Genomic DNA, 26,178 nt, shown 5'->3' on the forward strand with positions numbered 1-26,178 from the left:
GAATTATCAGGTCTGTGGAATTTTTGAGCCCAAGACCCCCCGATGCGGGGAATTGAACCCTGGTCCCGGGCCAGACCTCTGCATCAGGGTCTGCCACTCTAACCATTGAGCCACACTTCTCCGCAATACAGCAGTTGATCAAAAAAGTGTTAGTGAGTTCATATAAAACACAAACTATTATTATCACTTGTAATTAGTATCAACATCTAACAATCCAAAAAATTTAGGAATGCACTCATAATTGGTAAGTGCAAATTTGTTGTGAAGGATAGCAAAAATAGGAAACACAATGTAAGGAATATGAACAGCTGAACTTTGTGTCAGTGAAATCGTAATTGTTTTGTGTCAAATGGATGTAGGAATTCCATGTGTTACATTTCTCATTGTAGAGAGAAGCCTTGGGTGCTGCAAAGTGGCCTTCTCATTTTTTTTAAAGTACACCTCCTTTTTTCATGAACTTTAACTCTTTCCTGTCTTGGGACTTGTTCTAACGAGGAGGTAATGAAGTCTGGGCCTTATTATGAGTGGCATCTCACTACAATTTGGGTGGAAACATGAGTTATTAGCAGAAATGTTACTGTGAGGTGCAAATATGTATTACATGGACTGTTTTGGTGGCCAACAGTGGTGGCTCCTCTGCTAATGTGGAGTTGCGTTGTCCCACTGCCATAAAGCAGCAAAAGAAAGGAAAAAATAAAATGATAATAATGTTATGTTATCATTTTATTTCGTCCTCCTGCAGTGGCAGCTTGCGTTACAGTCTGCATGGAGTACATCCCATCCCCCCAGCCCCTGGCTGAGCTCCATGTCACTACGCTCAGACCAATCACAACATTGCTTTTCAGTGTTGTGACTGGTTTCACGGAACGTGGGAGCCCTAGTGCCTCCTGCTTCCTGTTTCTCCCAGGAAGAGGACGCAGGAGAGGCGGCAGTGGCCAGCCAGCTGGCCGCTGGGAGGTATTTTTTTTTACTGTCAATCCTTCCGCCACGGTGCGCCGTATTGTAAATTTGCACATCCATGGTGGCGCAAGGCTTTCGCACGGAGGTGCAGGGAAACTACTGCATCTCTACAGATGCTTCATTCTCTTGTAAATCTGCCCCACATGTTTTCACAACAGTCACACCAGCTGAGCTAACACACTTTCTACATGAAGACATCTGACACATCATTTCAATGTTTCCATTTATCCTGCTGGAGAACTTCACCTTCCCACATCCTAATTAAACATGGCAATGTTCTCTACCCCTATCCTTATTGTAACCCCAGCATTAACTTTGACCAATTAGCCTTAATGATCACCGTTGTCCTAACACTGGCTGTGTTTTTAAAGTGACAGCACCCAAAAATTATAAAGTTAATATTTTTGTACTTTTTCATTGTTTTAAGTTCAAAATAAATCTTTTGTCATTTTCTGTAGTAATATCTAATTACTAAGGATGTACTTATAGTACATTCTCCATAACAGCATGAACGTGTATTTGTACCATTAGTTCATCTACAAAGGTACATATGTTTTAAACACACATCCCACGGTATAACATTTTAAACAATCATGCTAGCATCTTGTAGGGTTGGTATGTTAATCTGAATTTTTTTTTTTTATACAGTTAATACACCCGATGGTGATCATTTTCTTAAAGGAATTTTCAAAATAAAAACCTGATCATTTTAGAAAAACTGGGTGACTTGAATGGACATAAGCATGAATCACCCAAATGTTTGGGGGCTTCGAGATTTACCAGTCCTGAAATTTCTTACTGTTTGAGACTATAGTGCAAGCGCTTTCCCTTTCAATTGTTTCCTTGATCTATGGGTCTAGATTTCACTTCACAATGCCCGTGATCACAGTAACCGGACTTTGGAACACACTGCTGCTTGTTAGTCTGTTTTTATTGCCCATTATATTGTTACTAGTAAAGTGTGCTACAAATTACACAATTTTTTTTTTGAGAGGGGGGTTATATATGAAACATATATCAAATGAAATATTTTTCGTACGTTTCTCATGGCTGGTATAATCGAAAATATATGTAATAGTCCAAATATGATGCTATCTGAAATTCTTTGCGTCTGGTACCCATTTGAAACAACCCATACAAGCTTTGCACATTCTACCAAGGTGACTAGCAGTGTATATAGGACAAAAAGGCAAGCACATTGAAGCCCCTTCAGAGCATTATCAGATTTGAATGCAATATTGTTTGTTGTGTGACAATTCATTGCATCCACTTCTGGATCGATCAAAGATCACACCACCGCTTTCAGTGTGTAGGCAGTGCTAAGCTCAGGGTTTATTTGTGCACTTTGTCTGCATTATTACTTCAACCCTCTTAATAAAAATTGTTAACACGCTCTAAACACACCTTTTCCTTTCTAAAGAGAACATCAATCTTTCAGCAGGAAAGAACCTCCAAAATGTACAATTAAACTAATGACTTTGAAATACCCCCACGCAGATTTACCACTTCACTTACATGTTGAATGTGGAGCTGAAATGCAAAACAATAAAGTCACTGCTTTTGTGCTCTCTCCATTCGCCTCAGCAGGTTTACAATCAATATCAGCGGGAGTAATGGGTTTGCTGTTCAAGGAAACCAGTGTACGGAAGCTTAGAAATAAACAAGTCTCTTTAACAGAGAGGCATTAGTGAAAATATATTGAGTGCATAGCTTGAATGTGGCTTCAGGTATCAGTAACGCTAAGATCAGATATCAGTGTATTCTTCAGCCTTTCAACAGGGAACCAGGCTCATGGAACATCATCTTACACAGGGCCTGACTGAGAGCACAAAGCAGTCCCAGCAGTTTTATCTGACCATCCCTGGGAAGAGGGGGAAAGAGGCTGGGGGCAAGCGACAGGCGAGGGTGCAAGTGTGAAGTAGGCCTGGGTGAAGTTTGCGGAGTGCCTCTATGCGTAACTCAGCGAAGTGCATTAGGTTGTGCCATTTGCACAGATTTTTTGCGCCGGGTGTTTGTCCCGCACTGGAAAATCAGCATAAATTGCACCATGTGCAGTACAAGAGGGAGCTGCTTCTTTCGGCCGCTCGAGTAGATTTCCTACTCGAGTGGCAGCTTCCTCAACGCAAATGGAAGGTTTCTCGACGTGAGCGGTAGTGGCCATCCTTAACCGCCCGCTTTGAGAAATCTTGCCGGGAGGTGGTCTGGAGGAAGAACTTAACGTTGGCGAGTGCGAGCGAGGAAAAACCTCCACTCGGCGTAGGAACTCTGTACGATACATGGAGCATGGAGTGAGAAAAACGCAGCTAACTCCACGAGCAGAGCAGAATGTCATGCCTAGATGTAGTGTGAAGCACTCCTGCTTAACTAAACTGTCCCCCAGCACTGTTGCTTTTGTTACCGGGGACCCATATTGCAGCACTGCTGAAATAACATCCCCCATTAACAAAACTGGCCCCCGCCAGGCCAAAACTGGCCCCACCCTTTCAGCATCCCAGGGAAACACCTGATACCCGCAATGTACTGTTGGGCCCTGATCGTACAGCCTTTTGTTTCTATTATTGATGTTACTTTGCTTCTTCCTTCATCTCAGCATCATTCCCTTTGATCATATGACTTTCCATCAAGGTCCAGGTGTGGATGAAATGTACCTGCCTACCCCTCAAGTGCTTTGAGCATATGTAAAGATATTGAAGGCAGAACTTGTGACCCAGGCTTTCAACTCAGTGCATGCAGACCTGAACATAAGTGAGACTTTTAGTGACTGATTCTAGGCATCACGTTGCAATGTGGAATACATACCAAAGCACAACAATTGACTTTTAATGAAACCGTTATTTACATTCTTGCCATTTAGGAACATTCTTCCGAGAGGGTAAAATATATTGAATTTAATGACAGGACAGGTGCAATCATGGGCATACATTGCGCACTTGCTAGTTTTAGTAATTGCACATGTGTAATTGGCAGATTAGCTATTTCCACACTGTTCGGATTGCAGACTTCAGAATGGGTGAGAAAATGTGCAATTTGTATTATCTCCAAGGTGCTGAAACTGATATTTTGTGCTGTGTGCCCTCCTGTAAAAGCAAATGTGACTTGGCATGCACAATGCTGGTTCACTGATAGAATATCGATGACAAAAATGTCGATGTTAAAAATATCAGACAAAAACATATAGAATACAAACATATTGACTCTCATACCTACACAGGTAAGTACAACAATATTTAATAAAAATATAGATGTAACAAATATTATTTTAAATATATAAAATAAAATAACATATATTAAATATATTAAATATTAATATTGATTTTAGCAAAATAAATTACATTTAATATACATTTTAACAAAATATAACAAATAAACTTAATTAAAACACATGTAAACATAATATTTTATACATATATATATTTACTTTAAAATAATCAATAAACTATTATCTTTAATTTATTTTAAAACTTTAAAATTATATAAAAATAAAATATATTTCTATCAATAATGTAAAATATAGAATAAATTCTACAATAATTTAAAATGTTGAACTATTAGAAAATATTTAAACTTAAATTTCCCAATGCAATCAGTACAACAGTAGGGACAGTGCTGGATAGCAAAATATTAAAATGTACTATTCCAACTCCAGAGACCTCTACTGGCTACCCGTCAAGAAAAGGGTCACTTTTAAACTCCTCACCCATGCCTACAAAACTCTCTACAACATTGGACCCAAACACCTCAACGAGAGATTATCCTTCCACGTACCCAGGAGAAACCTCCGTTCCGCCGACCTCGCCCTGGCAAAGGTCCCCCGCATCTGAAGAAACAGAACCGGCGGGAGAGCTTTTTCCTACATCGCAGCCAGAACCTGGAACAAGTTCCCTGTGAACATCAGATGCTCCCCGACCCTGCACATGTTCAGGAAGGACCTCAAGACCTGGCTTTTTGACTGATCCGGAGCCGCTGCCCCGCCCCCCTCAGTGCCTTGGAACCCTCACAGGTGAGTAGCGCACTTTATAAACCCTGAATTGATTGATTGATTGATTGATAGATTGATTGATTGATTGATTGAGCGAGTGCAACAGTAGGGAAAGTGTTGGATAGTGGAGTGGTAAATACTACTATTCCCACTCCAGTGAGCGCAACAGTAGGGAAAGTGTTGAATAGCGGAGGGGAAAAAATTACTATTCCAACTCCACAAAGTGAAACAGTAGGGAAAGTGTTGGATAGCAGATGGGTAAAAGTTACTTTTCCCACTCCAGTGAATGCAACAGTAGGGGAAGTTTTGGATAGCGCAGAGGCAAAAATTACTATTCCCAATCCAGTGAATGCAACAGTAGGGAAAGTGTTGACTAGCGGAGAGGTAAAAATTACTATTCCCACTCCAGTGAGTGCAACAGTAGGGAAAGTGTTGGATAGTGGAGTGGTAAAAGGTACTATTACCGCCAGGTCCCTCCTGTCCTCATCCCCTTCATACTGACTAGTGAGATAACCTACCTCCAGAAAGAGGGTAACATGTAATGAATTGTCTTTTCAAATGAAATAAAGATCAGTGATTATTCAGGACACAGACTGACCAGTGGCTTTTGTGTCTGTTCAAGGTGTGTTAACTGGTTATCAGTATTGGTATTTTTGGTTGTTTATTTGCATTTCTATGTTGGCTGGTTCTTGAGCAGTGCTGCTGTTTTGGGGTTGTTCTGCTGCTGCCTGTTCCTTCGTTTGGGCTGCCCCCTTGCTGGATCGCTTTCCCTGTGGTCCTGGGCTGCAGGTGGACTGCCTGTGTTCTGTCCTTGGGTGGCCTGAGGTGCTGCTCCTGTGGTGACTGGCTGTGCTTTGGTGGCCTTTCATCCTGCTCCTGGGGTGGCTTGCTGCACCTCGTTGTCCTGTGCTCCTGCACTCACTTGTAAACATGCCAAGAAGAGCAGGCATGTGGTTGAGTCTTCCTCTTCTTCCTTGGCTTCATCTTCCTCATCTCCTTCTCCTGCGCGTTCCAGGCATCTTTCCGGGGTGCTGATGCCAGGATAAAGCGGCTGACTAAGGAGACTTTGTTGGAGAGGGGGGTTTGCCCCCGAGGTCCAAGTCCGCTGGTCGAGCTCCGCCTCCTTCTTCTTCCTCTGGGGCTGAGGATGAATGGTTGGGGGGGGTGATGCTCAGAAGGGCAAGTATGTAGACAAGGACACGTTGCCGGACTTGTTGGGTCATGTTACGGCTAATATGGGGTTTCCAGCTGATGAAGTCCCTAGTACTTCTGCGGGTTCCTTGCTTCACCAGTTCCAGTGCTCGGCTCCTGTGGTTATGCCAGTTCATCATTGTGTCAAGGAGGTACTTGACCGGGAATGGAAGGATCCAGATCGCATCCTGCTCCCTTGCTTCATGGCAAAGCTCTTCAGGATATGACCAAGGACTTGCCAGGCTCTGTTCCTGTGGATTCTTTTGTGGCTAGTCTCGTTGGGCGCACTTCTTTGGCTGAGGATGTGTGGTGCGGGATCCGGTGAACAAAAGGGAGGACGCTTCCCTGCGGAAGATTTATTCTGGTTCTCATCTGGCGCTCCGGGCTGACATTTACGGGTCTTATGTGGTTCCGTCTCTGCTTTCGGACTTGAAATCTTTGTATGGATCTATGGATGATGCCACTGACTGTTCGGAACTTCTGGCTCAGGTTGAGCGGCAGGTTGAGTTTCTGTCTGACATTTCCTTCGATGTGGTGCGTATCTCGGCCCTGTCTGGGGGTGCTTGTGTGGCTGCTCGTTGTTCCTTGGTTCTGAAGGACTGGAAGACGGATCCGGCCCAGAAATCTGCTGCTCTTCGGGTGCCCTTGCAGGGTTCTATGTTGTTTGGTGAGGAATTGGAGGGCAAATTGCATTGGCTGTTTAAGGAGAAGAAGCATTCTCCCTCTTTCAAGCAGTCTTCCTCTGTGCCGGCTTCTTCCCAGCCTAAGCCCTTCTTCCATTCTCTGTCTCGCAGGCAGTTTTCCAGGGTTAGGGGTCGTTTTCAGTCTGGAACGGGTAGTGACAAGAAGGTGAAGTTCCCTCCTGCGAAGCCTCGTTCCTGACTATCTAGCTGCCAGCGTTGGATCCTTGGTCAGAGGCCGGCTTCGGTTCTTTCTTCCAGGGTCAGACTGATTTGCATATAGCCATGTCTGAATTGGGGGGGCAGAGTGGGCTAAAGAACGGTGATGGATTAAACCCAGATCTTTTGACTGGGTGTGAGTGTTTGATTGATTCAGATGCTCCGTCCATCACCACCCCCTTTTGTACCGCTTTTGGCCGCCATAAGTGTGGCAGGGTATGCTCAGACGTGAGTCCCTTGCTCACTTTGCCACTGGATTCAAGCAAGCCGAGCTGTAGACGGCTGGAATGCCAGAAACCCGTCCTTGGAAGCTTGTTTCCGGTCCAGGGAAGACATGGCTTGACAGTTCGGCTGGACTGTTCCAATGAGGCACAGGGTCAGACTGATTTGCATGTAGCCATGTCTGAACTGGGGTGGCAGAGTGGGCTAAAGAACGGTGATGGATTAAACCCAGATCTTTTGACTGGGTGTGAGTGTTTGATTAATTCAGATGCTCCGTCCATCACCACCCCTTTTTGTACCGCTTTTGGCCGCCATAAGTGTGGCAGGGTATGCTCAGACGTGAGTCCCTTGCTCACTTTGCCACTGGATTCAAGCAAGCCGGGCTGTAGACGGCTGGAATGCCAGAAACCGGTCCTCGGAAGCTTGTTTCCGGTCCAGGGAAGACATGGCTTGGCAGTTCGGGCTGGACTGTTCCCATGAGGCACAGGGTCAGACTGATTTGCATATAGCCATGTCTGAACTGGGGTGGCAGAGTGGGCTAAGGAACGGTGATGGATTAAACCCAGATCTTTTGACTGGGTGTGAGTGTTTGATTGATTCAGATGCTCCGTCCATCACCACCCCCTTTTGTACCGCTTTTGGCCCCCATAAGTGTGGCAGGGTATGCTCAGACGTGAGTCCCTTGCTCACTTTACCACTGGATTCAAGCAAGCCGGGCTGTAGACGGCTGGAATTCCAGAAACCGGTCCTCGGAAGCTTGTTTCCGGTCCAGGGAAAACATGGCTTGGCAATTCGGGCTGGACTGTTCTCATGAGGCACAGGGTCAGACTGATTTGCATATAGCCATGTCTGAACTGGGGTGGCAGAGTGGGCTAAAGAACGGTGATGGATTAAACCCAGATCTTTTGACTGGGTGTGAGTGTTTGATTGATTCAGATGCTCCGTCCATCACCACCCCCTTTTGTACCGGTGTCTCTGTCTGGCATTGTCTCCTTTGGTTTGTCCTTTATCTGATGTTCTTCAATTTCTTTGGGATGGGTTTAAGAAGTGTTTGTCTGTCTCGACTCTGCGGGCCCAGTGGACTGCTATTCGGGCTTTCCGTGCCCCTTTGGGGAATCTGCCCAATGTTGATGACCTGGTTTCGCGTTTGTTGTGCAGTTTTGCAAATTCCCGTCCTATGGTTCGGCCTTCTTTTCCTCTTTGGGACCTCCCTTTGGTTTTGAGGGCCTTGGTGGGTGCTCTTTTTGAGCATTTGGAGGAGGTTGATTTGAAGTTTGTAACCTTTAAGGTTGTTTTTTTGGTGGCTATTACTTCTGCTTGTCGCCTGGGGGAGCTGGGGGCTTTGATGGCTCGGAGCCTTTTTTTTCTTTTTCTGTGGATGGGGTTGTTCTTTGTTTGGGTTCCTCTTTTGTTCCTAAGGTTTCCTCCGAGTTCCACCGCTCTCAGGAGCTGGTCTTGCCTGCTCTGTTCAAGTGGATGAGGACGACCTTCCGTGGTCCCTGCTGGATGTTTGCTGTGCTTTGAGGGTCTACGTGGACCGTACTCATTCCTTTTGGTGTACTGACTTCCTGTTTGTTTTCATTGGGGTGGTCTCCAGGGGTTGCTGAGCTTCCACTTCCTCCATTGGTCATTGGTTGAAGCAGGTTATTGTGTTGGCCTATTCCCTTTCGGGCACCCCTCCCCCGGCTGGGGTTTAGGGGCGTTCTACACGGGGGTGGCGGCTTCCTGGGTAGAGGTTTGTAGTGTGTCCCTTTCTGAGATTTGTAGGGCTGCTACTTGGGCCTCTGCTAATACCTTTGTTAGGCATTACCAGATTCAGAATGTTCAGGGGGATGACACTAAATTTGGTTTGGGGGTTCTTCGGGCTGTATGCTTCTGATTCCCATTTTTTCATTGATACTGTGCTGTTTTCAATAAACTGCTGGGTTTGCTGTGGTTCTGTGTCTTGGTGGTTTGTTGTGTGATGATGGCCCGTTGCTACTTGGGTATTGTCACTAGTCAGTATGAAGGGGACGAGGACAGGAGGGACTGGGGGCTAATGTCCTATTACCAGTATTCTTCATTACTCCGGGTCCCTTTGTCCTCGTCCCCTTCATAACATCCCTCCTTCCCTCTCGGGCTTTCCGGCCCTCATCTGGGGCTTGGTGGTTCAGGAGGAATGCTGGGTATTGTAACCTTATGCACTCCCAGTGGGGAGGGGGAGGGGTGCAACAGCATTCCTGCTTTTCTTTTTTCTGTCATGGAGATAGGTTATCTCACTAGTCAGTATAAAGGGAACGAGGACAACGGAACCCGGAGTAATGAAGATTACCGGTAAGTAATAGGACATTACCACTCCAGTTAGTGCAACAGTAGGGAAATTATTGGATAGCGGAGAGGTAAAAAATACTATTCCCACTCCAGTGAGAGCAACCGTAGGGAAAGTGCTGGATAGCAAAGAGGGCTAAAAATTACTATTCAAACTCAAACAGTTAAAACAAGAATAAAAACATTAACAATTATAAAAAAATCATACAAAAATAAACAATATTTAGAAATGAGAAATCAAATATATTAACTATTTAAACATCAAAAATAAAATATTAACTACATATAAAAAACTTACAAATGATGTATAATATAAAACAATAAATCCATTTATAAAATGACATTCTTTTAAACTGGATATATTTACAAACAAATACATTAATTAATACATTCATGTATTTATTGTATTTCCTACCTTATAACACAACACCAATAATCAAATATTTCAACATTTCTAATACATTTGTTTCTAAAATTAACATAATTAATAATGAATAAAAAAAGATGCATAAAAAACGAATAAACATTACCTTTAACACTATGATATCCACAACACGCACCTAAATTAAACTCAAAAATACTAAAACACAGTTAAAACGTATTTATAAATTAAAAACTATTACTATTAACAACTAATAATAAAGCAATTAAAATGTATTTAAAACCCACCCTTTACCCCTTTAAAAGTAAAAACAACAGACAAAACATTAAACAATTACCCAAAAGACATATAAAATATTTGAAATTAATCAACAACTATATATTAATTAATTAAATACAAATTACTTCCCATCCTTTACAGATTTAACACTAGAAAATCTTAATTAAACAAATAATAATAAATATAAAAAAAATCAATAAATGTAATATAATTAAATTACTTTTCACCCTATTCCCCCATAAAACCACAACCCGCTACAAAACAAAAAACACAAAATTAAAATATATTTTTTTAATAACTACTAAAAATGTAACACATATAATAAAAATACAAACAACTCTCATACAAAAAAACACAAAACACACATAAAATAAATACTAAAATACATAACATTAATAAACAAATGATATTTTTAAAAACTATATTTTTGCCAGCGATATTAAACACTTCGATATTTTTAACATCAATATTAGTTACCTAAAAACGATATTCCTGACTACGAGGATCTGTATATCGATATTTCTGGCCCACAAAATGTTCAATTCGATATTTGTGCAAGTCGATATTTTTGATTCGATATTCTGTCTCTGAACCTACAATGCTGTTAGAGCTCATTTGTAATCAGAGCAGTGCTAAAAAAATTCATGCACCTTCACTCACTGCACCAACTTTACAAACTGTGAAAACTAGGTTTTGCAATCAAACCTGCAGGATATAATTTATGGGGGGCAAATCTTGCACAGACACCTTTTTTGGGTAATGGCGCTCACAGGTGTAGTCTTGCCCAAACGACCGACAGGAACTTTACTAAGCGGGATATTTTGAAAGCTTTTGAGGGCTTCACCAGTAAAATGAAAAATGTCTGCACTCTCTCTCCCTCCCTCTTTCTCTCACTCTCTTGCTCACACACACCATAATATGCACTATAATTTGCAATGAGAGCTCAAAAATAAGATTTAATCAAATAAGAAAAAGGAAGAAATTCTTGCCCTGATAAAGTACGCACAAAGAGAATTACAGTCTAGTGCACCAAAATATATAGTCCTACTTTCAAGCATGCAGGACATCAAGAAATGATTATTTCACAAGTTAGTCGGATGCTAAACGTTTGAACAGAAACGCTAGTCAATGGAGCTCCAAGTGCGGGGACACTTCTTCTGGCGCCTAGGCCACTGAGGGGCAATGGTGGGCCTGTTCACATTTCATGGGAAATTGGGGAGAATAGTTACCAAAAGTGGCATAGCAATGAACAAAGCAAAATCTGGCTCAGCGAAGGCCTTCATGTGCCAGGAAGAGCTATACTTTACTCATCTGCACTTGCAGTTGCATGGTTACTGTGCCAAACTCCTGGAGTTTCTGATGAAGGGTTAACCATGCTTTTTGGTGCTCTGTGTCCATGATGTTTTGAATTCTGTGGGCTGACTTGAGACAAGAGGAGTTTGAGCAGCATATCTGCTCTTGAATAGACTAGGTGCAATGGACATCATGTAGTTCTACATTCAGAAAGTACCATAGAATGATCCTCACAGGTCAGTGGTATTGGAAACGTTCTTGATTCTGAAGTGGGGATGTAGCTTTTAAGCCTTGTCCTTGGCACTTGTGCAGCAGACCACTGGTAATTAGTGCCAGTGCATTACTGAATGAAAAAAAGTTGAAGAGTTTCCATAATGCTGGGCAGAGAAGGCCTTCCATGCGTTGAAATGTAAATCTTCAATGTAAAGAATGTAAAGTGTATTACTTGGTTCATTCCACCTCTGCAGTTGGAGGGACTGCTTACTCTGAGAATGGGATTCAGTGGTATACTCCTAATAGACTGTTGAGGTGGTCTTCGCTCAGGAAGGTGAATGCACTAAGAATTCGAAAAGCCAGAGGTGGAGGGAGTACCTTTTCAGTAGCTGCAGCCAGGCTGTGGGATGCGTTACCCACCTGCAGCTCTGGCATCAATTCCCATGCTGTTTGTTGTAAGAAACTGAAAATCTGTCTTTTCTCCCTCCCTTAATAATTAGGTTGGTTCTATTGGGTATAATGCATCTTACAAATTACAAATACAAATACAAGATATAAAGTGAGGGCTGGTGTCTCTGAGATACTCGGTAAGAGGGGAGAGGGTGTAGCCTAATGGCTAGAGCAGTCAACCTCAATGCTGGGGAACCGGGTTTGAGTCTCAGTAGGGATGCTCAACTTCCTGTGATTGTGGGCAACTCACTTAATATCCCTGTGCCTCACAAAGCGAATGTGTCCATCTGTAACACAACTGGTGCTCGTTTAAAGCACTCTGATACCTTCAGGGTGAGTTTGCGCTATATCAAAAACAAGTAGAGGCTTCAAGGGTTGCCTCTGGTGGAAAGGCATGAGTCTTCCTTCCAGAGAGACACTGAAGACAGAGAAGGAAGAATGGGGAAGAACGTATTTCTGTGTGGCTGTCCATGTAGTGTTGCTGTGGGTAGCTATCATCCTTGAGTCTAAATTCACCTTTTACATAGAAAAACGTTAACGGTCATAAGTTTAATTGACTTAGGAATGATGTTTGGGGGTGATGTTAATTATATTAATCATATTGATGCATTACTGAGGCAGTTTTCCTCAGGAGTTGCTGCACAAATGCAGTTTTCGTCGTGCAACAAACACTATTCAAGAGATTAAGATGCTTTCATTTTTTCACAAATTAGCCTCATACATTCACTTTAATGAATCCCAAATAAAATTGTCATTTTCACCGTTTGTTATTTGAAAGTGAAAAATAAATGAAAAGCGGCATTCAGTAAAAATACTTTTTCACATTACATTAACCAGGGCATGGTGGGATTAAGTGCTATTAGCGTGTCGATCTCTCACATTCATCATCCATTATTATGATATAACTCTCATTAATGAGGTAGAATGTTAGTGATTGCATTGGAATATAAAAATCACAATTTTAAATAGGGGAAATATTAATCTGTGACATGCATACTGGGTATCAGTTTACCAGGTAACAGGTTGGAAGAATAGCTCGAGGCCAATTCTCAGTTCCCTTTTCATTCACACCCTCTCTCTCTTACCCTACTCAGCCTTTGCCCCACGCGACTGTCTTCACCTAGTGGGTCTGCTGCCCTCTAGGCCGCTTTCCCCATGCCAGTTTCTCGACTTCTATTTATGCTAGTTTTGAAAGCAGTGTATAAACAAATTCTCTTCATCTCATTGGCTGTGCTTGGGGGCTGTTCAGTTGTCCTGGCATTGTCAGCTCTTCAAACAGGGCTTTGACAGGCATTCCACTGTCTGCTGAGGATGGAAAGGCCTGGTCGCTTTCACACAGTAAAATATTGTAGAAGCCGCACCAGCTCTCCTTTGTGTTTACAGGAGGGGAGAAATCACCATCTCTCCGGCGGGGGCATTATCTACGGTATAGAAGGCCTAACATAATGCAGTGCAGTAACCCGCCACTGTGTGTAACTTTTTGGAATAACTTGTTTTTAGAAAATCAGTTCACATCGCATTTCTGTCATTTCTAGTACTTTACATCAAAAGTAATGCTATTACCTAATTTAATAGTTAACAAACCCATCTGTATCAGGTTGGATTAGAATAGTTGTCCTGCGGTTTGTGCGAACATCTCTGTGACAGATGCATTTTTCATTGACATAATTCACTAGAACCAAATTCTGCCTTTGATTTTTTATGTGTGATTGACGAGGAGCAGCAAATAAAGCATATGTATGTGTGAGCACGGCTGTCATTGAAGGAATCTCGACTCTGCTGAAAAATGTGATTGACCTCCAGAGTTTCAATTTTTTTTCTTCATATTTGTACTTTACATAACTATAGTGAACAGCTCATCACTATCCAGGGACAGAGGTCACCAGCAGCAGATGCTTGGATGTGAGTCTTTGAAATGTTCTTTCCACCCACTCTTCATAAAAAACTACTTCTAGCAAGAGGTTCCGGCCAGCGGTGAAACGAAACTTGAAGGCCCCCCCACTGCAAAGTACATGGAGGTGTCCCCATATGCAGGCCCGGCCCGTGTAGGGCGTTATACCGGGGCGGTGATGTCAGGCAGAGGAGGGTCAGGGTGAGGGGTTGTAAAATGCGGGATATGGACCATTACAGGTAAGTACCGAAATATATAAATAAAACGAATTTTGTTGCCTACGCTGCATCCCATTTGGCGATCCAATCAGGAGCTCTCAGGCCAGGGTCTGCTGCCAATGCACAGTGCCAGAGGGGCCATTAGAGCTTGGCCCCCCCCCGCACCACTGGGCTTGTTACGTCACTGGAGCCGGCAGAGTCTATCCCATGTCTATGGAAGATCCTATTGAGGCTAATCTCAACTGAAGGCCACTCCAGCGCCTTGCACTCGGACGGTTCGAGGCCCTTTATGACAGGCAGTAGCTTGCAAAGCCGATGTAAGTGCTGACACAGACATCTTTTATCAAAGAAGACATGTTTCATGATGCTCTTCCCAGTAGAGCGGTAGAGTTACCATCGATTGATAATCATTGATAGGCTCAGCATGGCAGATGAGCTGATTGGTATGCAATGCATTTTGAATGGTTAGATTATAACTATAATGTGAGTGTTTTATTAGCAGCCACCAGAAAATTAGTTTCTTCAGCTTAGCTATGTCTCACCGAACTCAGAATCTAACGTAGCTTTCATTATTTTGTAAAGAATGGGCAATTTTGCGAGAATAGGTCATTTGCCTTCATACAGCTATTTGACATATAGAGGTATTCGATAATCTCTTTATAATCCTACTTAAAAATCAATATTCACGCTCTCACCTTTTATCCTACCTCTACATCTTTTATCAATATATTTATTGATCCTTACTATCAATTGCATTGATTTTTCTTTTTAAAATATCACACTTGCCTATTCACCTTCATTCATCCTCACACGCTCACCCCCCCTATCCATTTTATTAAAGCAGTCATTCTCATTTTCCATTCATCATTACTTTCATTCTTCCATCCATTGTCACACTCATATTCATTCTTCTCATCTTCATCCATATGCCCACCGTGATCTGTCAATTCACTAGCCATCACTCATTCAGCCATCCATCCTAAATATTAGTCAAAACCCTACTTATTGATCAATCCTCAGAAATCAGTCAAATTCTCATTCAGAACTTCATTTTTATCTACACACTCCAATTGGCAATGGCATTTTCTCTTATAAGTAGTATTACACATTCACTTTTTCAATGCACTCCCCTTCTGTTATGAAATAATTATTTCAGATTTTATCTTTTTGTTTTTCTGGCCAGCATGATTCTGTGTCTTTGTACAATTACATAAGAGTCTTTGAATGCAGACACTAGAAGACACATTGCAGAATTTGTATTCCCTCTAGTAGCACAACCAATGTTGCTGTGCTGTGTTGCTCAAGGAGCAATCATCACAGAGCCATTTGCAGTGATGTCAGAGGTACATTACCATGCTCCACTCTCTATCCTTCATGTGCGCATGGCATCTGCATATTAAATATTGTTATGAACAACTTATACAAAGGTTTTGCACTGGAAAGTAAATACTTTTGCTCAGGTTTGCCTCACTTTACATTTTGTGCTTCAGCAAAATGTCTTGATGAACCTAGCCCTGGGTTTACTTTTAGTCAGAAATAGATACTATGCATTAAATGTAGGTTACTAACATGAGACTATGCATATTAGAGTGATAGAATTCTGTTTACTATAATCAAGATTTCAGAATGAACATTTGTTCGTCGTATGGAGGCTCAGTTTTGGTTCACAAGAGGCGGGTTTAGGAACATTAATGTGAGGCAGATGCAGACATATGTCATGTACATTGGAATCATGAAACATGGTCAGTGCTTAGGTTACAAATGTGTCACAGCTCCTGACTTTGTGGACAAACTAGATGCTGCTCAATACACCCTTTCAGATTTTACATTGCAATTGACATTGCTCTCTCTTGGCACACGGTCTGGCAAATCCTTTTGATGCAGTATATGATTATCCTTATAAAAAAATCCAAAATTGTACCATGATGTCAGACATCTGCTCTTCTGTTAAGGTACCCAGAAAAGTTGTGAAATAAAGAGAATATATTTAGCAAACATAATGAATTCATGCTTGTCACAATTTTGCTGTTTTAAAAAAATCATGTTTAATTGTTGTTTACTTTTAATTTCAGGGTCAAACCTTCCTAAATCCCAAGTAAAAACAGCATCTCTGGGATTGGGAGGAAAGGCAAGATCTCCTCTCCTTCCGGTTTCTGTGCCAACAGCACCTGAAGTAACAGAAGAAGGCCACAAACATTCAGAAGACCCTTCCAGTGTAAGGGTAGTGTATAATAGTCTCTTTCACATATCCATTCACGCAAAACCACTTTGAGATATAGCAGATTAAAAAAAAAGATAATACATTGACGGCCTTTGTTGAAAGCTAAAAGTTACATGATTCTCCAAGATATATTGTGATAATTAGTTCAAAATCTATATTGGTTTACAGATTTTGCTATGTTCCATTTTGGTTTTCAGTTATACCTAAGTAAAAAATAGTACATTTTCAGAGCCTTAAAATGCAAAGAGTAATATCCCTTAAATATTCACAGAAGGTATTTTGTAATAGTATTTTTCAGGAGAAATATTTCTAAACTATAATTTTTATTTGTGTATATGAATCCATCTCATACCTTATGATCGAGAAGGGCGTCTTCATTAGAGTTTTGACTGAGTTCCCACACCACCTTGTCAATGGGACAATTAATTGTAAACTGCATTTACTTAAGGTTATAATTTACTTGTCTTACTTTGGGTAGCTTGGCCTGAGAAAAGCAAGGCTAGAAGTACCTGACAACACAATATGTTGTTTAAAAGCACAGTAGAAAAAAATATAGTTAGAAAATAAAAAAGATAACGATTCAACTTAATTTGCAATAAACTTATTAAACTTTTATTGAAACAATGCCATTGTTAGACTTCGCATCTTTGGCATGGTTTCCCCTGACTTTTTGCCTTCATTCCCAGGATTTCATAGTTTCTGTCTTAGATGCTTTGGGAACTTTGACACTGCTGATCAGAGTCAATGTGCAGGTGCTCCTGATGTAAATTGTTGTTACAATTGGTTCTCTCTGATTGGCATATTTGATTTACTGGTAAGCCCCTAGTAAAGTGCACTGAAGTGTGCCAGGGCCTGTGAATCAAATGTTACCTTTGCCTCATATCTAGTCTCCCACCGAGTTATATTTTCTGCCTAGGCAAAACAGTCTATTCCACTACATGCCTCTGCTTGGATGTCCATGAAAACTCAGTTGATGTAGGAATCACGGCACTCTAAACCTATGGAAATATTAGAGACCAGAGAAATCCAGGTCATCAAATATTTTCAATGCCGTGACTTTAAAGGTTGTTGGGACCAACTCAATCTGCATTATCAAACCAAATATTTTTCAGATTTGAAAAGGTTCCCAATATTATATAAAATTAGAATTTGTTCTAAAACTGCCTATTTGCAATTTGAAGTAATGGTATACCAACAAATGAGAATTTTAATTCAAAAAGTGTAGTGCATATCAGGACTGATGTCCGATAGTTCTCAAATCACAAACATAATTCTAATTGCATTACCTCACCATAAGATTTGGTTAGTGTTGATATAGAAAGTGACAAATCATGTGGGGAATATTAATTATATTGTAGTGGAGTGGGGATACTAATTGTTTTTAATTGAAGAAGACTATAAAGACACAACATTTGCTGAATCACCATATGAAATATGAAATGCTTTCATTATCACATGTAGAGCATTTATTTATGCCTCTTATTTTCTTCTTTATCAAATTGTTCCTGGTATGTGGATAATTGCCTTTCTACAGAATCACTCTGTTTGTTAGGAAACGTAATTTTTGTCCAAATCATTTTGCCAACTTTTCTTTTATTAATTAAATAAAGGATTATTATATTTTACCATTTTTTTAGTGGCACAAAGATGCTAGTTCTCAGTTCATGTGGTAGGACGATTTGGGCCTATAACCATCCGAATTCACTTTTCTACAAATTAAGTGTTGCCATCCCTCCTTGGAGAGTAGTGGTTATACTAACATTTTATCAGTAAAAAGAGTTGTTAAGCTCAACAAATATTTGATCTGAGCTTCATCAATTTTAGAAATATAAAGGGATTTTGAGGAGTGTTTACAAAGCCTACGCTTCAGGGATTGGTTTCAGAGAAATATTTAAACTCAACCTCATTTTATTCCAGTGGAGTCTAAACTTAGCAAACAGTTTCATTTTGAATGAGTATTAACTTGAATGTTCTATTTTTTCAGCCATGTAGTCAGAAAACAAAAAACTTACAGCTGACATGTTGTCAAGAGCATTTTGTCCCTTTGCACAGCTGGCAGTAATTCAAATGAACATTGAAACTGTCGATCACTATTCCAAAAACCCCTGCATTGAATAATAGTATTTGGTCTCTTTTCTAAGTATAACACTGCCACCACCTTTCCTAGTTATTAATTCACAAGTAGGTTTTTTGTGCATACAAAGCCCAGGCATCGTGCTAGGAGTTATTAACTTTGACTGCTGTACATTTGCTGATTACAATACAGTATGCTAATGCAAGCTTTTTTTCTGGGGTTTTCACAGGTATATGAACAAGATGACCTGAGCGAGCAGATGGCAAGCTTGGAGGGTTTAATGAAGCAACTGAACGCTATCACAGGCTCTGCCTTCTAGGTGCTTCTAAAAATGCTGCTGGCTAAACAGATCAAGTGTCAGGGGAACACTGCAGCACACCAGAATTTGTGATACACAGTCACCACAAGTGGCCATGTCTTAAAAGAGAAACTTCATCAGTGCCAATGACTTTACATTACAATGTTTTCTATCGAGTCTTTCAATGCTAAATCGTGGAAAATACTTTTCGCTGGCAAATACAAATATGATGCTGCCGTAAACGATCAAATACTTCTTTCACTGTGGGAACTTGGGTATTTTGAGAACACTTTACTGTCAATGTTCACTATCTATCCACGGAATCCGGTATAAAGTCAATTGCAACTACAAATTCCAGTTTGGTGTGCTTGAGGACATTTCGGAATTTAATTCGCAAAGAAATCACAGATCATTTCAAAAGTACCAGATTTTCATACCTTTCCTAGAATTCAAATGTTGTGAATAAGGCCCAGGACAACATCTTTTTTTATAATTTAGTGATTCAAATATTTGAAAACAATCTCAGCAGCACAAACATGAAGTATTTCTCTGTGGCCAGAGTAATTATGGACACCATGCTTGTGATGGGCAGAAAAACAATAAGGACAAAAGCATCCAGTTGACTTGAAAGCATCAATTTTAGGCACAGATTCAAAAAAGTGACAATTGTTTTCCAGACAACGCTGTAATCTTCCTTTTCAACCTGAACCACTATAATTACTGATGCGTAGCTTTTGAAACCACCCAATCACCAGTTGAATTAAATGTTTTCCCAGCTTCCTTCTCTCCTATAATCAAATTATCAAAGTGGATTCAGGGTCATCTAAATAAACATTATTTGGCCTGAAGCTTAAGAACCAGATTGTGGTATAAGAGATAACACAGGAAATTTAACATGCCTCCAACGTGCTTGTCCATGACGGTGCTTATAGCTACACAAACACATAACATAGACACCCATCTAATCTATCAGTTTAAATTCATAAGTGGTGGAATTCTTATCCCACCAATAAACTTCCATTTTTGTCTCAGTGACCACACACAGCACATGAAAGATCACTTGAATAACCAATCACAGCCTTTCTTAACTCTTGTGATAGATGGTCTCTGTGAAATCCTACTGCAAATATCTATAACAATTGCTTCGTCATTCATTCACCAATCTGTGCATCTGTGCATCCATAACATATACATTTAAAGCAGTCTACACCTGTGTTGCCTAAAAGAAATTTCTCTGCTGAGAATGCTTAATTTGTAAAAGAAAGAGTGCCATTGCCCGAATGTCTATTAAGAAGCCCACGGCTGGTGCAATTAGATACGGGTGCATCCGAATAACAAGACATGTAGTCTTAAATACACCTCATACTTCTTTAATCCAGTACAAGATACTCCATACGCTGTTTGTTGTGTTTTTCCATCTCTTCCTATCAGGAAGTGTCTTATGAGGAAAATACGTGCTGGAGCCCAAAAACAAGTGCTGGTGACCCCCACCGGCAACCACCAACTCAAATTAAGCAATGGCTTTGCATATTTGTCGGTTAGGAAGCTGGAATAATAAGAAAGATTCAGCTGAATTATTTCATTCACTTCTCTCTTCTATTACAAGCTTGAGTGGCTCATAATTTAAAAGTACCTGGATGGGATTGATTCTTCACCAACTAATTGCTCCTTTTATGAAGAGAGTAATTATATGCTATACTTCATGACGAATGGAAATTGTTGAAATAAAGAGCACTGAAACATGAGAGAGACATCTGAATAAAGGGGGAAAAGAGGATGTAAATGAGAATAAATATCCGGTAGCAATGAAAGGGAATCGCAGTCACCTATAGGATCCTTAATGAAAAAACCATAGTCAAATGAAGTAGGAATTAGACTAATGCAATTCCTATCAAAATATCAAATACGCAAAGTATCCACATTTCATATTAGCCCTTGTGTGTTTTGAAATTATTTAGGCACATAGAATAATGGACCTGGCGCAATTTGGAGGTGCTGAACAGCACTCAAACGCCGTATTACATTCTACTTTGGTAGAAGAAAAAAAATCTCACACATATAGACACGGAATATGGTTTCTTCAAATACATATCTGATACCTATTATAAATTAGTGTTGTAAATTTCGAACACGCTAATTATGGACCTAATTCGCAAAGTTTTTTTCTGCAAGTAAGTTGCCGTGTAAATTATTATCAGGACTGATTCACAAACGTCTTTACCCGAGTCAGTCACCTTAATGTGGAGTAAAACACTGTATGAACAATTCACAATGTAAAGTCTGCCTCCTAAGGTTTTCTCCTATTTGAAACAATTTTTTGAATTCACAAACGTTTCCAAGAGTTCTCCTGAGAAGCTGCAACAATTAAATTTGCTGGAAGTACTTCTGGAATTCTTTGTGACTTCCTACTGCTTACTATAGAAAGGGTTTTTCGCTTGTGTCATTTTATATGGCCCACATGTACACGGGTGCTTTCAGCATTTTTAGTCTCCACAGTGAAAATATCTTTCTCATTAAAGATATTTGTGAACCCGGACCATAGCCTGATGTTCTCTTCTCAATCCCAAAATGTAAAGCTGCTTGAAAAGACAATTTTTTTCAAATGTAATTTGAACCACAAAATAACTTTATGAATCAGGTCCAGCTAGTCCACGTTATAATAAAAAAATAATACAATAAGATTAATTTGAGGCCTTGATATTTTCATCAAAATATGTGTATTCTGGCCTGATAACTCTAAAAATATTAATATGTATGAGAGAAATATCTTCGCTCTTTCACGTTGCTGACTGGGAAAAAAGATTGTTTCTATAGGAGGTTGATCCGTGAAAAACAAATAGACTCTGAGTATTGGTTGATACCTTTTAGAGGACTAACATAATATATATTACTGTTAGTGCAACTACTGACGGCATTCTATACCATAAGGAGAGCCTCTTCCACATTTGTAAATAGAGTAAATTAATAAATACAGAGCATTTATGTCACTGCTACCTACTTCTTACATTTATTGGTAATTGACATTCTTTACCCAAACTTCTTAATTCTCTCCTCTCATGTATCCTCCTCTTCTGCTTAATCACAAGTAGGGCAGAGGGGCACAATATTTTCACCAGGCCCAGTCAATACCAATACCATGAAGTGAGGCACATAATTGGTTCAGTAAAAACCTGCCATCCAGAGTTCAAACTTGGAAATGTAGTGAAAGGTATGGAGTTTCATGCCTACTACACCACATTCCACATTCCCGGTAGTTACCGGGAATTTTCACCACTGTAAATTTTGGCAACCTTAAAATGCCGATATTGATGTCGGGAAAAGTGTGGTAGTGAATAGTGCATTACAGCTTGTAATTCTTGGGTGCTTTATACTAGGTACTACTTGAAATTCTGACTCCTGTACAAACCGCTATTTGCACGGGGATAGACATTTTATGGCCCACTTGTGATCCAGGAATTAGTGCTATAAACTGTTGTTCATAAAATGTGGTTTACTACTGTGGGTCTGAAGAGGTTAACGCATATATTCATGTTTCTATTCCTTGGGTTTCTACATAAAAAGATTTTATCACTTTACAAGAGACTTATTCATAATAAAGGAACTGATTTTAGCTAAGGGCCTTGATTACATTTGGGCCTAAAATCTCTTTTCAGGCAAAAGCTCATCGTTCCACCCAAACGGTGTCATAAAATCAGGTAAAAACTATTACAATTTATAAGTACAGTCCTGATTTCCACCCCCATAGAATGTGTCAATTGTATGCAAATGCTGCATAATTACACAGTGGGTGTGGAGTGCAACTTAGAATCAGGGGCAGATTGTGCACTCACTCTTTGCTGCAACCCATTGTATCGTTAAATTGCGACTGTTCAATTTGTACCCACAATTTTCCGGGACATGCATTCTCGCCTATAGTATACTGTTCCTTGTTTTTCATGACTTTGTATCAGAAGGAAGGAAACTTTGTGTCAGCACTAGCTTGGGAGTGATGAAGTGGTGAATGGCACTGCTGGTATTTGTAATGCTTATAAATGTGCACAGTACAAAGCTTCGGTCTCTTATAATCAAGATTATAAACTTCATGTCCTGCCATCTACTGGGTAACTCAGCAATCCACACGGTTTATGAGCCAGAAAACCTGTCGGTGGCAGATTCTAAATTATGATGGATTGCATCTCATCCACTCCATCTCTCGGGCTCTGAGAGATGTGTAATGAACATTCCCCTCCGTTTGAAGGACATCAAACGTTGGCTTCAGGAGAGCAGCCTCATATGGATAGGATATTATACTGAGACACAAAGACCTCTGGAGTGGTAATTATATGATTTAATATTAAAAGATAAACCTCATGCATTTCAAAATGTTCATTACTATTGAAGCATCACCTCCTCCTTTAACATTCAGTGGAACATTTATGTTTCTGTGAGTATATCGAGAAATGTACGCATCATATGAGCAAATGCAGTAGTGCACCACCATATTCTTAAATGCTAAATTACTAATCAAGTGTGTGAAATTTTACAGCCCCACTCTATGCCTCATTCAAACCTGAAGAACTCCATATGAGTTGCTAATACTACATTCTGCCCTTCACAGGTGCAGACAGATCCCTGTGTCCGGGGTCTCTTGCAATCTTCTGCCGCAAGGAGGTGGCCTACCGCCTCTGCCTGGACTGCCCTCTTTTTAGGGTGATTTGCAAGTAAATTGTGTTTTTCTGTTTTTTAAACAATACAGATCAAAAGTCATGGAATGGAATGCTCAAGAGAGAGTTTCCCATTGTTAAAACACGTCAGTTCATACATTGCCATTGGTCACTGATTTCTAGTGCAAGGCATTAGGAAAGCGCCCTATATAATCGCTAGAGTAACAATTTGCACATCCTTTACACAACCAACATGCCACAACAAGAACCACTCAACTTACAGATAACTTAACTGGCTCCCAGCACAATCCATGCCAACACCTACTTTATTGGTCAGACCTGACTGCAGCCAGCCAATTGGAATGACCCGTTCACCAAGAGCCTCTTTATTGCTGTTCTGTCCCTGTATTCCCATGTGCGAGAAAGTGTGGTAACACAGGAAGGGGAAATTGCTGTGTTTCCCATTGTAAAATATACTTGACAATTCCGATCTCGGTGAGTTGTCACCATGTTGGGGAGATGGGGGGGTTACTTTTTTATAAGTAATATTTAATTTATTATTTAGAGTGTTTCCTTTTAGATAATTTATGATGAAAGAGCTATCTGTCAGACATCTAGGAAAGTTCTGTTAAAGCTGCAGTGTTCCATGCCTTCTGTGTCATATTTTCCTAATCGTTATTCTCAGCATCTGGCTACTTGTCGACTTATTCTATACATCCATTGTTGCAGTTTTCCTCACAGCCATGGCTTTCATATCTGAAGTGAAGAAGCTTTTGTATTTTAAAATACCCAAATTGTTACTCGAGGATTGCTCACCTCATTGCTCAGACATGGGAACACTATAGCTTTAACGAGCCTTATTACAGAAGAATTTTGCTGCTTCAAAAACCCTGGAAACAGGTTTTCTGAAATAGCAGTTTCCTTCAAATTGTCAAACTCTAGCATTTTTAACCAAATTAGATTAGTAACTGCAATATTTAAGTGTACAATTTGTTCACAAAAAGGAATCTTGCTTACAGTTTACAGAAATGACTGTTTCTACTCATAATCTTGTATACTACAACATGGAAAAAATGGGGGTTTTGTAATGCGCTGTAGAACAGTCCCATATTCATTTTTTTATAGAAATGTTATTCCGATGGTGGATTCTTTTGTTTAAAAAATAAAGTTTTGATACATACGTGGGCGTTCTGTGTTGTGTTTTGTTGACGCTTACCGGATAAAACATGTTCAAGCATCATTATGTAATGTGAGCTTTAACATTACATAACTGCAATTTGTTTTCAACACAATGTAGTTTTTAGGCGCCAAGTCTGATATGGGGTTTTACATTTAGTACATTTCCAGATTTTGCAGTGAACTCGCTCTTGAATTTTCATTGACAGATTTCTTTAAATCGAATCTGCTAAAGAAAAATTGTGCAGAGGGAACTGTTTCGAATGCAAAATTTAGTACAGTAAATAGCAAAGTTTTCAGTCCTTGAGCCTGATTATGGGGTTTTACATTAATTGAATTACCAGATTTTGCAGTAAACTCCACTCATGAATTTCCCCTGTCAGATTTCGTTAGTACGAATTTGCTAGAAAAAAAAAAACTGGGGGAAGGGGAATATGCTGCAAGCAGAATTCAGTACAGTAAATACCGTTTTAAAATGTAGTACCCTATGTGTGCACTCATAACGGGAGGAATATACTACACTGTGCAAATAACTCGCCCTCGAATAATGATATTCATATGATGCAGAAAATTCTTCAATTTTCACCAATTCACACATAATCCAGGAATTAGTGCAATGTAGTGAGGTTACCTCAAACTGGGATAGGATTGCTTTAAAGCAATCCACAGTGGAAAAAGCACTTCTCAGCAGATAGGTTGAGTGACAAGTGACTTAGTAGAGCAGATCTGCTCACGAGTGCTTCAATGGGAAATAAATGCACTCTCCCTTATAACATTTCATCCACTGAGGGTAGTATGCTACAAGTTAAACAGGAAGGGCCCGATTCACAGAATGAATTTAAGACTCAATCCTAAACTTACTACTGTTTTGGTATTCACAGATTGCACTTAATACTTTTGGTATTCACAGAATGAATTTACTACTTTTGGCATTCACAGAATGCACTTACTACTTTTGGTATTCACAGAATGAACTTACTCATTTCGGTATTAACAGAAGTTAGGACTCCTAACTTTAGGACTCCTAAATGCCTTCTGTGAATACCGAAAGTCTTAAAATTAAGATTTTTCTCAATTTAGTAAGAGTAAAGTTAGGACTCCTAACTTTACTACTACTAAATTGAGAAAAATCCTAAGTTTAAGATTTTCGGTATTCACAGAAGGCATTTAGGAGTCCTAAAGTTAGGAGTCCTAACTTTACTACTACTAAACTGAGAAAAATCCTAATTTTAAGACTTTTGGTATTCACAGAAGGCATTTAGGAGTCCTAAAGTTTGGATTCCTAACTTCTGTGAATACCGAAATGAGTAAGTTCATTCTGTGAATACCAAAAGTAGTAAGTGCAAACTGTGAATACCAAAACAGTAGTAAGTTTAGGATTGAGTCTTAAGTTCATTCTGTGAATCGGGCCCGAAGAAACAGAAAAGATACATTGGAATGTTGAAACAGAAAGCCTTTATCAGTCCTTTTTGGCCTTCTGAT

The 26,178-nt window shown here is 40.1% G+C and overlaps 1 protein-coding gene across 1 annotated transcript in view; it reads left to right on the forward strand.

Moving 5' to 3' along the window:
* The window catches only part of DCC (DCC netrin 1 receptor), a 1,223,862-nt gene extending 1,199,162 nt beyond the window's left edge, over window positions 1-24,700 (forward strand). The window contains exons 28-29 of the mRNA XM_086960395.1: window positions 16,357-16,499; window positions 18,809-24,700. Coding sequence (XP_086816521.1) covers window positions 16,357-16,499; window positions 18,809-18,898 — 233 coding nt within the window. The 3' untranslated portion in view covers window positions 18,899-24,700. The remainder of the gene's footprint in view (window positions 1-16,356; window positions 16,500-18,808) is intronic.
* The last annotated feature ends 1,478 nt before the right edge of the window (window positions 24,701-26,178 follow it).

Source organism: Lissotriton vulgaris, chromosome 3_1 (genome assembly GCF_964263255.1).
Source record: "Lissotriton vulgaris chromosome 3_1, aLisVul1.2, whole genome shotgun sequence".
NCBI classification, from domain to species: Eukaryota; Metazoa; Chordata; class Amphibia; order Caudata; family Salamandridae; genus Lissotriton; species Lissotriton vulgaris.